The 16,389-nt window shown below is 42.9% G+C and overlaps 1 protein-coding gene across 1 annotated transcript in view; it reads right to left on the reverse strand.

Moving 5' to 3' along the window:
* ETNPPL (ethanolamine-phosphate phospho-lyase) overlaps positions 1-12,325 on the reverse strand; it is a 14,187-nt gene extending 1,862 nt beyond the window's left edge. Inside the window, exons 1-12 of the mRNA XM_058837088.1 lie at positions 12,186-12,325; positions 10,246-10,364; positions 9,924-10,083; positions 8,990-9,064; positions 7,432-7,525; positions 6,212-6,328; positions 4,418-4,500; positions 3,703-3,928; positions 2,675-2,829; positions 1,844-1,933; positions 1,511-1,641; positions 563-630 (exon numbers count right to left, since the gene is read on the reverse strand). Coding sequence (XP_058693071.1) covers positions 563-630; positions 1,511-1,641; positions 1,844-1,933; positions 2,675-2,829; positions 3,703-3,928; positions 4,418-4,500; positions 6,212-6,328; positions 7,432-7,525; positions 8,990-9,064; positions 9,924-10,083; positions 10,246-10,364; positions 12,186-12,241 — 1,374 coding nt within the window. The 5' untranslated portion in view covers positions 12,242-12,325. The remainder of the gene's footprint in view (positions 1-562; positions 631-1,510; positions 1,642-1,843; positions 1,934-2,674; positions 2,830-3,702; positions 3,929-4,417; positions 4,501-6,211; positions 6,329-7,431; positions 7,526-8,989; positions 9,065-9,923; positions 10,084-10,245; positions 10,365-12,185) is intronic.
* Positions 12,326-16,389: the final 4,064 nt, after the last annotated feature.

The following is a 16,389-nucleotide window of genomic DNA, read 5'->3' on the forward strand; positions in this document are numbered from 1 at the left end:
GAATAGTTCAGCAAGCTTTCCTGTAGAGAGGGTGGCATGTTTTTAAGGGTGTGAGAAATCATATGTGCTTCATCCAAAGCTGGGTCTGCAACCTAAGAAGTCCTAATTTGGATGTGTATCAGCCATTCATACCCAAAGAGCTATGGTGGAAACAAAATCCTTGGAACTCTCTGAAAACTTGGACATCTTCCAGGCTGCAGGCTTGCTTAGAAAGCCAAATATCTTTCAGTAGCATGTAATACCGAGGACCAATAGTTGCTGACTGCTGTGCTCATGGCTTTGTGCAGCCCAAAGTCTGGTTGGTCTTGTTTGCACACAAACAGATAAGGCAAGGGGCCTGTCTGTAACATGTTGGTCTGGATTACTCAGCTCTTTTTAGATTTCCCCAGCGAGACAGGGTAAATCCTCTCAGGTTTCTAGTAGCAAGTTACTCTCTGAGCTCAGTTTCAAGGCACAGAGCCACTCACACGACCAAAAATGAAGGCATGCTCTACCAAAGAAATTTATACTTGCTTTGCCAAATACCTATCTGAAAAAGAGTTGAAAAAAAATTAAAACATACTTTTCTTTTACATTGTACATTTGTAGATACATTATTTTCTGCCTTCATTCCAGTGGCCTCTTCCAGTTCTGAAAAAGAAAGTAATAAAATAATTAAATTAAAATGACAGGGGGTAAGTAATCATACCATCAATTTAGTAGCTGGCAGAAGTAAAAAAAAAACCAGCTATTCCTCTGGGCATTTATCACAGAAGAATAACTGAAGAGTGATGAATACTTCCTAAAACATTTTTTGAGGCAACGTGATTAATCTATCAGGACTGTCTAGCTTGAGGGTATTTAGAGAAAAGAATAAAATTAGCAACTTGACTGAAGCACAGGGCATCAGATATACCTTTCAGAGTGGAATTCTGCCTTTGTCCAGGAGGTTCATGGAAGTCTAACTTTAGTTGTTATATTCTCAGCAGATGGGAGCATTTAATGTATAACAGGTTTCAAGAGCCCTCATACTAACGGTATAACTGATGTTATTGTCCCCTGTGTTGGTTCTCAAGTGAAAAAAAAAAAAAAAATAGAGCCTGAAAACCTTCAGGCTAAATTTGAGTGAGACAATCACATTCCAGTACACTAGTTAAAAAACAAACAAAAAGAAAAAAGGAAAAGGTAGAGCACATTATGGAAAGTTACACCAGTGTATCTGCAGCGTCTTTCAGGCCTGTGCTGAATTAATATATTCACTCCTTAACAAACAGCATATGTGACCAGAAATGAGTAATACCATTGAGTCTGTAAGAGAAAGGCCCAAGAGCAGGATTTTGCCTAAAAGTTTGGATAAAGTACATATGGGGCTTTGTATTTATTTATAATAATTGGCATTAAGAACAGCAGTTTGATGAATGGCAAGAAATGCAGTTGATGACTTTCCCTTGCAAGTAATGGCCTAGGTTACGACGCCGTTTCATTGGGAAATGAACAAAGAGTATTCTTTTGATCCCTAAAGCACACATACCTGTAAGAAGTGCATCAAGTATCTCCACTGTGTGTTTTGCATCTTCCATTGTGAAGCACATTGGTGGTTTAAATTTTAAAATATTTCTGTAGGGTCCATCGGCGCTAAGAAGGATTTGACGCTCTTTGAGTCTGTGGAAAGAGGAAACACCTGTGTTAGACACAGGTATAAAACTGTGTTGTGTCCTGTCACTTCCTCCAAGCTGAGACAGATTTTAAAGTTTTCTTTTTTTAGTACTATGTCACCAAGAACTACACAAATTGAAAATAAAATTAATGTTGAAAAATATTAGGAGGGTTTGATCGCTGTGCAGAATCTTTAAGAACTACTTACTTGTAAATAAGATGAAGGGCTTCTGTTGTGGCTGGTGTTCGCTTTTGCTTATCTTTCACCAGATCCACTCCAACAAACAATCCAACACCCCTGGAGTAGAAACGAAAAGTACAGACAAATGAAATCCAGTGTCAGGAACCCAAACCTTCAGCTGCAAATGCAGTATCTGTTTCTAACAACTGTAATTCCTTTCCCTGGAATGCAAATGGGGGAAGCAGCATGAGAGGGGAAACTTTGTCTTTGGTCACCTTTTGGCAACTACACACAATCAAATGGGATAACAGATATTTCTGGATAAATAAATTTACCTGGCTCCTTAAAGCTACATGGCCAGATAAGAATGACAGAATATTTTTCTTCCATGCTTATATGGAAAATCGCAAGCCAGGGAGAGAAAAAAATGAAAAAAAGGAAGTATAAAAACCCTGCAACCCAACTCTTCCCCCCCAAAAAAACCTGAAGGCAATTATCAATAGAAGTAACATGAGATGAGGAAAATCCAGAGTAACATCTCCCAAGGAAATGCACCAGAGATTTGAACAATGTCTGCATGATTACAACAGTGCACTGACAACTTGGTTATCGCATGTGGATGGCTCTTTCTCCTACTTTCCCAGAACTTTTCTACTGGCTATGCTTGTAACGAATTAAGCAGATGGATGGACAACTTTTTTTAAAAAAATATTGCCTTACAATACCAGTTTTGGGTAGTCCATTTTAAAGGAGAGGTGTAGCAAAATCATGACACATTTCTGTGTTCCACTCACACCAAGTCTGTTGCTTTTTCTAGCCCAGTTACTTTCTTCTATGACATCGCTGCAATGCACCCACCTGATATCTCCCACTAAGGGATGTTTCTCCTTTTGCTCAGCCAGCAACTCCAGGAGATAATTTCCTACACGTGTGGCATTGCCTTGGAGATCTTCTTTCTCTATTACATCCAGCACAGCCAAGCCAATGGCACAAGACACTGGATTGCCTCCAAACTGAAAGCAAAGATGAAAGAAAACATGTCATCAAAATCAAAACCTATCAAAACAAAACATTCATCTGTGGCTATCCATGTTGTTTTCACTTTCCCCCTCCTGCTTGGTGTGTCATGAGGAAAGCTTGAAAAGGTGGGGATTTTGTGCTGTTCAGGCTGTGGAACACCATCCCTTACATTTGGGCAAGGGAAGGGCTCCCTCTTCCTCTGCTTCAGGTTGCAGTAATTTAAAGATTTCCAGACTGAAGAATTCAGCTGATTGCAGGTGCAGGCAAAATGCTCCTGGGAAGAGCAGTGGGTGATAGATTTGATATATTTTGATCCAGATAGTATAAACTCCTTTTAAAATAGGGGAATTCATGGTAGCTGGGAAGAAGGCTGAGTCACAGGAGCAGAAAGGAGGGCTCAGTAAACGGAAGACTGAGCCTCTGTGGCATGCATGCAGGTGAAATGTTTCCTGGTAAAAGGTCACTGCTTTCTTAGGTGTCAGTTGCAGAGCAAGGTCTGCCAGGTCATGAGTTCCACCAGCACAGAGCCTATCCTAGAAAATGGAATTTTACATGAACAACATTTCAGCATGGGGAGAGGGAAAGAGACATAAGGAAGAATTTATCTGTATGGATGTCAGCTGAGATGCATGACCTGCCAGAGAGCTTGTGCTGGTCCATATGATGAGGTAACACTTGGTACAGAGCATATTTTAAAGACTCTCTACTTGCTTTTAGATACTAGACTGTGGTTAACTCAAGCTCTTAGTAATGTGATGCAGTGATAGCTGCAGATGTTATCTGGACCACCTGGAAAATTTCTAACTGCTAAATGCAGATCAAAATTCTTAAAAAAAAAAAAGCCAGAGTTTAACCTATGAACTTACTGTATTGAAATACTCCAGTCCAGAAGCACCAAAACCTTCAGCAATTTCCCTTGTTGTGACCACACAAGACATAGGGTGTCCATTGCCAATGGGCTTTCCCATGGTGACAATGTCAGGCACAAAGTCTTCACCTTGCAGCTGGAATGCCCAAAAATGCTTCCCAACTCTGCCAAAGCCAACCTGGACCTCATCAGCTATGAACACTCCACCCGCTGCACGCACATACCTGAAAACAAACACAATACCTTGAAAGTCTAGTGCTGCAGAACACGGGTAGGCAATCAAGGACAAGGCAGTCTGCATCACAGAAATTTTGCAGTGTGAGACCAAGTTAGGAAAAAAAGAAAGAATACAGTTATTGCTATTTTATAGCTATGAAATTTTTAGTATGCTACATGTTAAGAAAAAAAATTTGACATTTTAATGTCAAATAGTAATGGTACTGTAGGATTATAACTGGTTAACTTCATCTTCCATCATACTTATGGCTGAGGATTAAAGATACGAAAAGAATGGCAAGTATCTAGCCAAAAAATTAGCTGACATTCCACAAAAATATTGAACTGAAATAGTACACTTCAATAAGCAGAAATGAACCACAGATAGCCAAGAACAGGAGAGGTTAATAGCTGAATTGATTAGATAAGTCTATAGTGAAAAAAGCTATTTCTGTGTTTAATTTCCCCATTACACCCTTGTGAAGTGCTATACGTACTCTGCCACTTTCTGGAAATAGCCCACAGGTGGAATTACTTGGCCTCCACAGCTCTGCATGGATTCAGCTATGAAGGCAGCAATCTACAAGAGACAAACTCATGTGAGAGCTGTGTTCATCTACTTGGCCTTGGCAGAGACATCTAACAGTCTAGAAATAAATGTTTAAATGTGGGCCTTAATTTTATCACACAATGGGCTGGACAACTGAGAGCTCTTGAAAACAGCTATGGCTAAAGGATTTATTTATTTTGTGATTGGAGTGCCCAAATTTGCAGTAGCCAGGGCCACCTTTGCAGCCTGATGGGAATGGAAGGATCTCCATTAAGCCCTTGTGTTGAACTGGATGACACTTCCTGGTGTCAGTGGATGTTGGATTAGGCTCTTGGGAGCTACATAAATTTATTTACAAATGCCAGCTTACAGGAGACACACAACAGTGTGCACCATCTTCCCTAAGAAGGTAATAAGGCTTGCAGGTGTATGTGGGTTTTTTGTTTAATCCTGAACACCAGGTTCAGGTTTAATCCTGAACACAGGAAGCTGACCTGTAAGATGACCTGTGGCTAGCCTTTGGGCACCCCTGCCTAATGCAAATAACTACACAAATAACATGTCAGCACGAGGCACTTAACAAAAGAAGGGAAAAATTCTACAGATGAAATAATTCCAGTTGCTAGGAATGAAAAAGAAAGTTATTTCAAGTCAGGAAGGGTAAGAGCAGCAGATCAGACACACTGGAACATCAAAATTCGTTTCTTGTCAACAGCAGAGGTCTATGCAGCAGAGATACAATATTACCCCAAGGTCTCAGCATAAGTCTGCTATTTAAGGGATTGCATCCCCACACCACTTGTGAAGCCCTGCCTGAGCATCAAGGGGTCTCTGTGCTGGTGCAGTCTTCCTGGAAACAAGGCCGAGCAGTAATGTGTAAAGAACCGTACACTACATTTGAGTATACGGCCAAAGAGCACGAAGCTTCCCATAGCATGTGAGCCTTAGCCTTTAGCACAACTTGTCCTGCCACAGGTCTATGTCACCAAGACCTAAGAAATGTGCAAAAGAAAGGAAACAAGGGAAGAAAAAACAAAACTATCCGTTAGTAGAGAATAAAAAAAAGTTGATGAAGAAACTAAAAGAGGGGTGATGTAAATCCTTTGGACTAGAAGGGAACATGTTCCAGTCTCCGCTGAAGTCTTCTGGGACTTCAGCGGGTTTTGGATCAAGCCCTACAAGTCTCAACACACTAATGCCATCATATAAAAGATTAACAAACATTTTAGGTACACCTGTTTAGAAATTGTCTGTTTTTATCAAGGTCATACTGTGTATGAGTGAAAGTTTCACCTTTTTATATGACTTCAAAGTTATCTTAATCAAACAGGCTCAGAAATGTAGTACCAAGATTTTATCCAATAGATTTTCTCCATGACCTGGGGTTTTTTTATATATCCTTGCTAGGATTTGTGATGTAGTTTCTCAGCTGACCTCAAACCTTTCCCTACAATATTAACAATCTTCTGATTCAATGTATAAAATAGGAAATTTAACAGCTTTGATTGTATCTGCTTATATACAACTGTATTATTGATCTTTTCATTGATGCCTAGAAAAATTATCTTAAGAGCATCAGATAGAAAGATGGCCCATTTTGAACAGAACCCACCATAGGAAAAGGAAGGGAAAGGGAGTATGTGAAACTGGGAAAGAAACAAGTCCTCATTTGCCCGTTACATGCCCCCATGCCATACTAAATAGATGAAGCCTCAGCATTTCTAGAGCACAAAACACACACCTTGCGTCCATTCTTCTGAGCTTCCTCAATAATCTTTTTCACCTCTTCAGCATAAGCACTTGCTGGATCTGGGTGATCTTCCCTGTATTTCCCTCTGTAGATATCTGGAGAAGGAGCCTGAAAAGACCAATTTGTTTATTTGTTTTTATGAAGGCAATCCTTCTATGAAACATTTACTTTGTTTTCTGTTGCTCCACTTTACTGGCTTTCCATACAAATAGGTAATGAGTTAGTACAGCCTGAACATTTGAATTGCAAAAATGCTTACTGGAGCTTAAATTCAATCTGGGCCTGTCATGTGTTCAATATTACTGAACAGAGCCATTGTAAGAACCATCATCTACCTTATCCACCTTTCAAGACTGTCCTTCCTCTCCCTCACAATACAATAATGAGTACCAATTCACCACCTGATTTCAGATTCTCATGGAAGATCCATTTCTGCAACTGGAGAGTAGGGTTTTCCAGTCTGTCACTTTTCTCCAGCATTTTAGTCAGGGTACAAATCTGTGTGACATTCAAGCCTCTACAAATGGTGCTAGGAAAGGTTCAGAAACTAAGAGAAAGGAAGTGGTATAAAAAGGTGGATGTTGCTTTGGCAGTGCATTTAATGCATGGAGTTCTAGATAGGAAAGATCTGCTTGGTGCACATTTTTGGACTGAGAAATATTTTTGTCTTTTTAAGATACACAAGTCTATCTGAAAAATCACACTTCCTTAGGCACTCATGAGTCTTATACCCAAATTTGTGTAAACCTGTGAAATCTGCCTTTCCAGTTTTTGGAACTTGACTCAAAGTCCTGCTTATCTTTAACCAAACCAACACAATGGATATTGGCTAATTGCATTGAACTGTGCAACTATACAATGCAGTGACTAAGAAAACCTGTAGCACCATGAAGGAAATCAGCCCCACAGCTGAACACCTTCTTAGAAATCCAAAAGCAAACAATTTTGCTGTATTTATTCCACTGAAATCAGCCAAGCATATGTACACTAGCATCAGCAAAACAGAATGAAAGTATATTTACACCAGAAGTGGGTAATTCAATATGCTGCATAACAGGCATAAAAATGACCAAAAAAACCCCAAAACCAAACCAAACCCCAAAACACAAAAAAACAAATGAACAAACAAAACCCCAAAAAACCAAACCCCAACAAACAAACAAAAAAAACCCCACCAAAAAACCACAAAACAAACCTAAAACCATACTTACCACATGCACATACTCCTTCTTGCTGTCCTTTCCCAGCTGATTAAATTTATAGGGGCTGATGTCAATCAGAGATGTAACGTGGCCATGGTAAGCACTGTGTGAGTGTTAAATATCCAAGTCACTTTTCACCAAATATATAGAAGAGCCAAATTTACAATTGTGCCTATCAGACAGAATAGCACCTGTATCTGCAACACTGTAGCATTGTTTGTGAAGGGATCTTGATTTGATTTGATTTACTCATTCTTTCTCTCAAAGACAATATGAAATTGCTGTTGACTGTAACTCACTAGCAAGACTGGAAGCAGGATAAAATCAAGTGCAGACATGGAGACAGACCAAGATGATGCCTGGACTGCACTGACCTCAAGGTGGCTGCCCTAGCAGCCTTACCTAGAGCTGAAGGGTGGGTCCAGCTCCTTCATTTCCACCCCATGGGCCCCACTCTGGCCAGCCCAAGCTTTGCAGGCTAGACCCCAACACCATTTTGAAAACTCTCAGGAGTGTGCATTGCACTGAGAAGTGGGAACCTTCAGTAGCAGCAGCCCACCACCATCTGCCCTGAAGGCACTGCAGGTGAGAGGGTTTGGCAGAAGCCACAGTCAGGAAAAGGATATTGTTTGAATATAAATGTTTTATACTGCAGAGTATGCTAAAGCTGGTTACTATTGAGGCCAACTGATTTAGAAATGAGGAACCAGAGCCTTTTGAGACTAAAGCATGTAGCATCTTTATTCAGGGAATAATAAAGCTTTTGCTCAGCCATAAACCTGAAGGAAAGCAAACCTCAAACCAAAGACATGTCACAACTTCTTAGTAGAACAGTTTAGTGTGTTCCTAACAAGGATCTGGATATGGCTGAGTCAAACAAGCTTTGTGCTGTTCAGACAGAGACATGTGCCTTTGCTTTTGCTCTGCCTGGACTTTCTAATCACAGCCTGAGAAGAAAACGCAGCACTACAGCAATGTCACCAAACCTACAGCTGCATCTAGGATAGGAAAACCCTGAAATGCAGTTAGCCACCTACCCTGTGGCTGGCAGCCCTCTCAACACCTCCTCATTTTGCAGCCACGTGGTTTTGTGTGCATAGTTGTGTCCACTGAAGGACAGCTGAGCATCATTGCAGCACTGCTGCGAAACTACAGGATCTTTCTTCTTGACCGCTGAATATTTATTTGTGCAAAATGAAACATGTCCAGCAATGTGTGACAAACAGAAAGCCCTTTTCCAGAGCAGCCCAGTAGCCAGACCACTCACTGCTTTTGAAACCAACATTTAATTCTGGCCTGAATTGCTCTGGGAGTCTGTGGGAAATGCCCTCTAACAGGTGACTGACCTTCTGGGGTGACCAACAAGCTTATTTTTCAGAGATCTTCAAAACTTGTGTTTACCCAAATGTGAAAAAGGGATTTCCTGATCTGTTCTAATACTAAAGCAACAAAGCTTTTCTTTCAGCAGGCAGTGGAGTACAAACAGCAGGGGGTTGCTGCAAAGCTGCTTCTGAAGTAATGGCAGGAGCTGCTGGCTGCGTTCACATAAGCTACTCTGTGCACTTACTTTTCCAGGGTGATCACATCTTGGTGCCCGCGGTACTGCCGAGCCAGTCGTAAAGCAAGATCATTTGCTTCAGACCTGCATAATAACAGAGCAGCAAACCAGTGAAGGAGAGCTTCCAATTAAAAGGGTATTCCGACAGAAGACAAGGCATGGGACTCATGGATATAACAAATCAACACAGCAAACTCTGTTACTCTACAGATTGCAGCGCTAAGGTTGAGACTATAAGTGCCATGTAAGGGGGCAAAGATAAAACAGCCCTTTGTATAAACAACAAACAAAGAGATGCTTTATTTCCCTCCCCCAGTTTGCCTGTAGATATTTACCTCCCATTGGTACAAAAGAGGCCAGTTTGCAGCTGAGAACACAATGCAGCCACTAACCCTCAAAAAGCAATGCCCCATCTCCCACACTTCACAAGTCCTTTCTCCCCTGGGCTTGCACCATCACAAATCTGCACCCTGGAAGAAGATCCAAGCTCCCAGCCTGATCTGTCACAGCCCCTCTGCTCACAGGTCCCCGCAGGTTGTCTGTTTTCAACGTGTAAGTGATCACACACTACTAAACTGCCTAAAGAAGACTAACTTGATTCCAAGGTTATATGTCAATTTACAGGTGGCATTCATCAGTCTGTAAATAACATTCACCAATTTGCAGAATTAATTTCCTCTTCTTTCCCCCAATTTTTTTTTTTTTTTTGCATAGCATTCAGCAGGCCAATGTCATGTTTTGCTTCTCTTGCTTTGAGCCATAACTCTAAACATGATGGCTGCAAATAGAAAGTAAGTTCTGATCAGTGCTGGATATATTTTTGTTGCATGTTACTAAGTCCTACTTAGTAAGATTTAGACCAAGCTGTCCTGAGTCTCTGTCTCAAACAGGAGCAAAATAGTAATAAAGAATATTCATATAAAGAAATACAATTCAGACCTACCCAGAGTTAACAAAATAGCAAACAGAGAGTTTGTCAGGCAGGGTGGCTGTGAGACGCTGTGCATACTGAACAAGGTTGTCATGCAGGAAGCGGGAGTTTGTATTGAGCAGTTCCATCTGTTTTGTCGCAGCCTTTATCACATATGGGTGGCTGTGGCCCACTAAAGAAGAAAGTAATTAGTTATTACTAGCAAGCAGTCAATTACTGAACCACAGAAGGATGTTCACAGAAGCACTGTGAGCATCATCACTTGGCAGAAATGTGTCCTGATCCCTACTGGAAATTAAGGAATGGAAGCAGTCTCACAAGTCAAACTCCTTACCATGTGCAACGTTGTTGATGCAGTCCAAGTATTTTTCTCCTTTCTCATCAAACATATATTGGCCCTGAGCACGGACGATCTTCAGAGGATCTTTGGCATAGAAAACTTTGCAGGAAGGCCTAAGACATAATAAACATAACACCGTTTTAATTTTCCCTTTTTTTTTCTCCCTCCCTTGAGTGTTGAGAGGGTTGATTTTTTGCAGCTCTGGAGACAATTTCCTCCTTCTGCAAAAAAAGCTTGTGAGTCATTCAGGTGGTGGTCAGGCAGGGGCTCTCGCTCACAGTGAAAACCCTTGCACCTCCCCCGGCACAGTGGGAACAGAAGCTGGTCTTTAATAAGGGTGTTTTCAAAGCCTGACCCTGCCTGCAATTGATTTCACAGCAGAACAGTGTCTGCACGTCGTTCCAGGTCCTTATATGTCCTGCCGTGTTCCTAGGCTGTAGCTCTGCTTGTTTACATGCCTCACAGACATCTATGGCCAAATAACTCTCTGGAACTAAAGTAAGCTGTTAAGCACTGTTTCATACTATAGCCAAAAAAATCATTACGCAACAGATGACTGTAGCATATAGAGGTCAGAGTTGAGAACAAAACATTGATGCCTTGCAAGCTTTATTTTCAGAGGTGCTGAGCAGGTCCTAAAACCCTCATACTCTCACTCCATGTGCTTTGAACAAAATCTTTAAAAGCAGCATTTTATAAGCATCTAAATCTCACTGACTTACAGCAAAACTCAAGCTCCTTATAAAATTAACCAAAGTATTCTTTAAGTGCTCCTTTTTTTTCCTTCTCTCCCCTTGGAGAATGTCCCAGCTGTGTAATTATGTTGAATGATATTACTGAGCAGAAGGAAAGTCTTCTGAACATTTATCAGTGTTTATATGACCTTGGATAAACACGGTTGTTTCCAGGTAAGTCTGAGAGCTATTGTTGGGTATAGTGTGGTTATGAACTTGTAAAGTCACTTGTAAATGTGACTCCTGGATAGTGAAGGAGTTTGCTTTCTTTCTCATAGCTTCTAGCCCTGTTGCATAGATCTTTTCTGACATCTTCAGCTATTTCTCTGCTATACTTTGAAAGCAATGTCCATCATAATTGCCCATTTCTTGTCTTCAGTTTTTTTCCCTGTAACCTGTCAGTTCATTCTGTGGAAGTTTCTCTTTGTTCACCCAGCACTGCTCAATTCTACAATCCTTGTGTAGAGCAGGACTCCCTTAATATTGAGCTGGCCCCTAAAAAGCGGTTGATTTTCTCTCTTTATGAGGCCATGACCTTAGGGAATCTTTTGTGAGTTACAGATTTTTAGTAAGATTCCTCTATATGCTACACATTTAAGATGCAATCAGCAAAACAGATCTGTTTTTACAGCCTGGACTTATTTTTCGCTTGGCAACATCTACCGAAGAAATTATTAAAGCTGCACATCCCGTGGGAACTAACATTGCCCTACAGAGGGATCAGATACGTGCGCAGCCAGGATTGTCGCTCAGGACACAGCCACTGGCAGCCCTCCCGCACGTCTCTCAGTTAAACTCAGCTTAGGGAATAGCAACAGGTTCATTCAGCAGACACGGCTGTTCTGCAGGTGCACTCACAAAAAAGCCCCATCCCTGCGCAGCCTCATTCTGGACACACGCCTGGGTACCACATCCCGGCCGCTTGCTTTGAGCTGCTGGAGAAGCGAATGATGCGCTCCATGTGCAGTGTTTGAATGACGGCATCCCCCGCCCGCCTAGGGAATTCCGGGCTGTCCCGAGACCTGGAAACCGGGGGGATGACAGGTCCTGTGTGTGTCCGTGTCCGTGTCCCCCGCCAGCTCGCGGGTCCGGACGGGCTCTGTCCCCAGAGACAGACCTTCCTCCTCCTCCTCCTCCTCCTCCTCCTCCTCCTCCTCCTCGTCCCCTCCGCCCCGCTCCCGGCCCCTCCGCCGCCCCTACCCGATGTGCTTCCTCCGAAGGGCGAGGGTCTCCGCCTTGCTGTAGAGCTCTTCCATGCCGGCGGCAGGCACGGCACGGCACTGGGGAACACCGTCCGTCCGAGCCACCCAAGGGTTCCCCGCCTCTTATGCGGGCGCCGGCCCCGGCCAAACCCCTCCTCCCCGCCTCCCTCCCTCCCGCCTGCCCCGGCGGGACGGGACAGGACGGGACGTCCCGTCCCGACCGCTCCCCCATCCCCTGGGTTTTCCTTTCGGGGGACTCGTGTTTCCTGTTGAGCTGAGGCGGGCCAGCCGCGAGTGAGTCCTGTGCCTCAGAGTATTGTTGGTTTTTAATTAATTTGGGTTTCTTTTCCCCCCCTTGGGATGCAGACCGGCACAAACTCGCAAAACAACCGACTTGGGGCGTGGGGGCGAGTGCTCAGCTCCCACTCGCGATCCTGCCATTCCTGCCAGTCGTCCGTCATCCTGGTGGCCACAGCGCCACTGCCACAAACATTCGGGGTGGCGGGGCGGGGGGAGGAACACAAAGCGGATTATTTAATCAAAATCAGGGTCATAATTCAATGTCCCTCTCTGCCTCTCATGCCCCAAAAATCTGCTTGTAAGAGTAGGCTGAGACTTGTACATGTCCATCAGAGCCAATATCAGTATTTCCGCATTTCTCACAAAGTGAGGCAAATTAGTAAGATCTACGATTTGCCAGGTTTTGCGCACGTACGTAGAACAGAGCCCAAACACATGGGTTCACTCCTAGGTCTAGGCAACACCTAAATATACCTAGTCCTTGATCACTTTGTAAGCGCGGAAGCAATGTAGAAGCGGCTCGCTCGAACGTGGCATTTCTTCATGGTTACATTCGGTAACCATCTCGCTGGACATCAAAGCCCACAGGAAAAAGAGGGGAGAATGAGACGGGGGAAGAAGGACAGAATTCACATCAAGAGGCATCGCATTTCAAAACAGCGAAGCTGCCGGGGGAGCACCTCAGCTTTCCCTTCTCCCTGCCAAGCACGCAGCGTCTCCCCTGGAGGCAGCTCCTTGAGCTGCATGAGCAGACAGCGGAACACTCGCCCACGGCCCTGCCACCCCATCTGTAGCTCGTCTGTGCCACCTGCAGCACTACGTTTGGAAGAGCTTTCAGAGAGCATATGTAAAGCCACACAATTTCCTGTGCCGATGGTACTTCCTTTTTCTTGATCAGTATCCAGAAAGTCATCCCAAATTCTGCAGATTGAAGAAGCACACTTCCTGATTTTTAGTTGTTTTTTTTTCTTTTTTTTTTTTTTTAATATCTCTGCCAGCAAGCCACCTTTCTGCTTCTCTAGACAACACTTCTTCCCATCCAGTCATTTACTAGAGCTTCCTCAGTGTTAAATTTGAAGCTTCGACATTCTACACTCCTGCTCCATTGGAAACCTTGCCTCACCAACCAACAGAGTAGCAGAAGTCATAGCAGCTCCACCTCTCTATCCCAGCAGAGACAGCTGCTGCCTGTCTTCAGTGCCTTGTCCAGGCAGAAAGAATAAAAAAGACATGAAAGAGTTGCCAAAACTGTCAGCTAGGGCAGTATTTTACTGTACAGGCAAGGATGAAATTAATTGATGGGTCCTCAAGAAGAGAACAGGCATTTAGATCTGCTGACATCCAAACGGAGCAAGGCTAGAGTCTGTCAGGAACGCTCTCTGCAATGCTTTTCCATTTTGCCTGCATCTCTGAAAACCAGGCAATGGTATTTAGCATAGGCTAGATGCAGTTGAGGTTGTACTACACCTTACATACTGATTTAGCAACAATGCCTTTGTACCAGCAATGTACAGAAAGGCTGGGGCCAGGAAGCATCCACGTCTGTGAGTCCCAAGGCATTTCAGGAGAGATGGTTTTCTCACACCGGGCTGGTGTCTGCCCTCTGTCGGTGCCGAGCACAGCCTTGTCCCTCCCTCCAGGGCTGCTGCCGATGCTAACACTAGAAAATCTCAGCTCTTTATGCTGATCTGCCTGGTCTTGCTCATGCAGAAACCCTGGACCACAAACAGATTTAAGGGATATGCAAAATATTGTGCTACTACTTCTTTAGAAGCATGCACTGACAGCCTGACACAAATCAGGGCTTTTGTTTCAGGTTTAGCAAAAGCAAGTTTGCTCACAGCTAGCTTAGGAACTGATTGAAGCAATAGCAAACTTCATCGGGAAAGCTTGAAGTGACAGGTGAAGTAGAAGGGAGATGTTGTTTCTCTGTTCCTTCAAAGCCACGGGAAGGGGCTTAACAATCAAGGAAATATCCCTCCCTCTTGGCTCATTGTTCTTTCATGCTCTCTTGATACTATGAGCAGGAGCAAGCCTGTCAAGTGTCATGTGTGGAGTCTCTCCCAAGACTAGCAGAGACCCTGACCTAGACACAGGCCTTTGCAGCACCACTTGCTGTCATAATGCTATGCAGTAAATACTGGCAGCTATCTCTCCATGATATATAGTAGGATTAAAATAGTTTCTTATTTTTTTTCCCAAAATACTTGTGTTTTAGGAAAAAAACAAAAATGCAAACCAAAACATGCTGTTTACTCCATCCTGTTCTGTTTGCTTTATTAACATTTTAATTTACTTTTTTTTTCCATGCTTGCTTATGGGCTTTGTCCTGGCATGGTACCAGAAACCAGCAGCCTGGCTTCCTCTATGAAGGATGAAAAGGAGTAAATATTTCTAACAGTTACCCAGTGTTCAAGTAAGGTGCCTCTGGTTACCTATTTGACTGCAGAGGAGCTCCTCTGAAAAACAATATATTGCTGGTGCTCCCTGAGAAGTAAACCCATTGCAGTTGGATTTGCTGTGGAAACTGTTCTGCACTGAAGATCTGTTTCAGTACAGAAATTTAAAGATGGACAAACCATACCTGTCTGCACCTTCTCAGGGACAGGCAGCTGCTTGGCATTTGCTCTGGAAGGGGAATGGACTTGCCTGTGAGTTCATGCAGTGACCGGTCCAGCAGGGCCCTAAGTCAGTTAAGCACAGGGTGTGTTGTCAACATTTGTTTTTATCAGTTTTATCTCAACCAGAATCAATTACCTCACAACGATTTTAACATACCAAATAGAAGAGAGATCCTAAAATCTGGAAGAAAGTTACCAGGTACTTGTTAGCTCCAGGAGGGAGCAGCCAAAGGTGATGTCAGAAAGACCTTGTGACAGCTCCAGTGGGGTGTGGGCACTTTGGAAACTCAGTCAAGCTGTAACCTGCACATAAGAACACAATCAGGATATTTATTAGCTATTGAACATTCTGCCTTGGTGTAAGCACATGAAAAAAACCCTGCATCCTGGTTATGTGACAGGAGCTGTGTCCACCTTTGATCTGGGAGATAACTAAAGCAGCTTGAGCATACCTACACTCATAGACAGTGATCTCTCTGAAGAGGTTTGTGTACAGTATTTTCTGAAGTCTACTGGTCTCATATATATATCTATATATCTATATATATACATATATACACACACAGACACGTTTATATGTTCAAGTAGGCACATGAAGACATACATAGATACATATATATTTACATATATATCTGTATGTGAGTGCGTATATATAAACACACATATATAGATACATACATAAGAAGCACTGTATCTTTTTACTGCATCTAGAAGATGGGAAAGTAGAATACCCTGAGAGTACTCTGTCTGGAAATTGGCTTCCCAGAAGCCAATGGTAGAGAAGACAAATTAGTAACCCTGGGAAGACAGAAAGACTGCCTGCAGCAACATGACTTAAATGTTTTGGCATTCCCTTGTTTGTTTTCTTTTAATATTTATTTGGGTGCAGTTGTTTCTACTTGCTGGAACATGAAATGCTTTGTCAGGTCCCTGAGTTTTTTGGGTTTTTTTAAACTTTTGTGTGTGATTATAATTGAACCACAAGGTGAAGCTGTGTAAGGACATAAAGAGCCGCTTCTGTTGCATTATTTTTTATTTGGGTAGGGATTAGCAGGTTTAGTAGGTCCACAAGGCAGAGTTGCATAATAGCCTTTCAGTATTTAATTAAAGCTCCATTATAAAATAGAGAGGCAGAAGTGGCAGGCATTTCACATGCAATCCTACATGTGCTTTGGCACATCACGGAATTCCGAAGGAGGCATGTGAAGAGGAGGCAATCCCAGAGGAGAGCCATGTCCCAGGAGAGCAGTAGGATGTGAAGGCTGTAGGATATTGGTTACC

This window comes from Poecile atricapillus, chromosome 4 (assembly GCF_030490865.1).
Source record: "Poecile atricapillus isolate bPoeAtr1 chromosome 4, bPoeAtr1.hap1, whole genome shotgun sequence".
Classification (NCBI taxonomy): Eukaryota; Metazoa; Chordata; class Aves; order Passeriformes; family Paridae; genus Poecile; species Poecile atricapillus.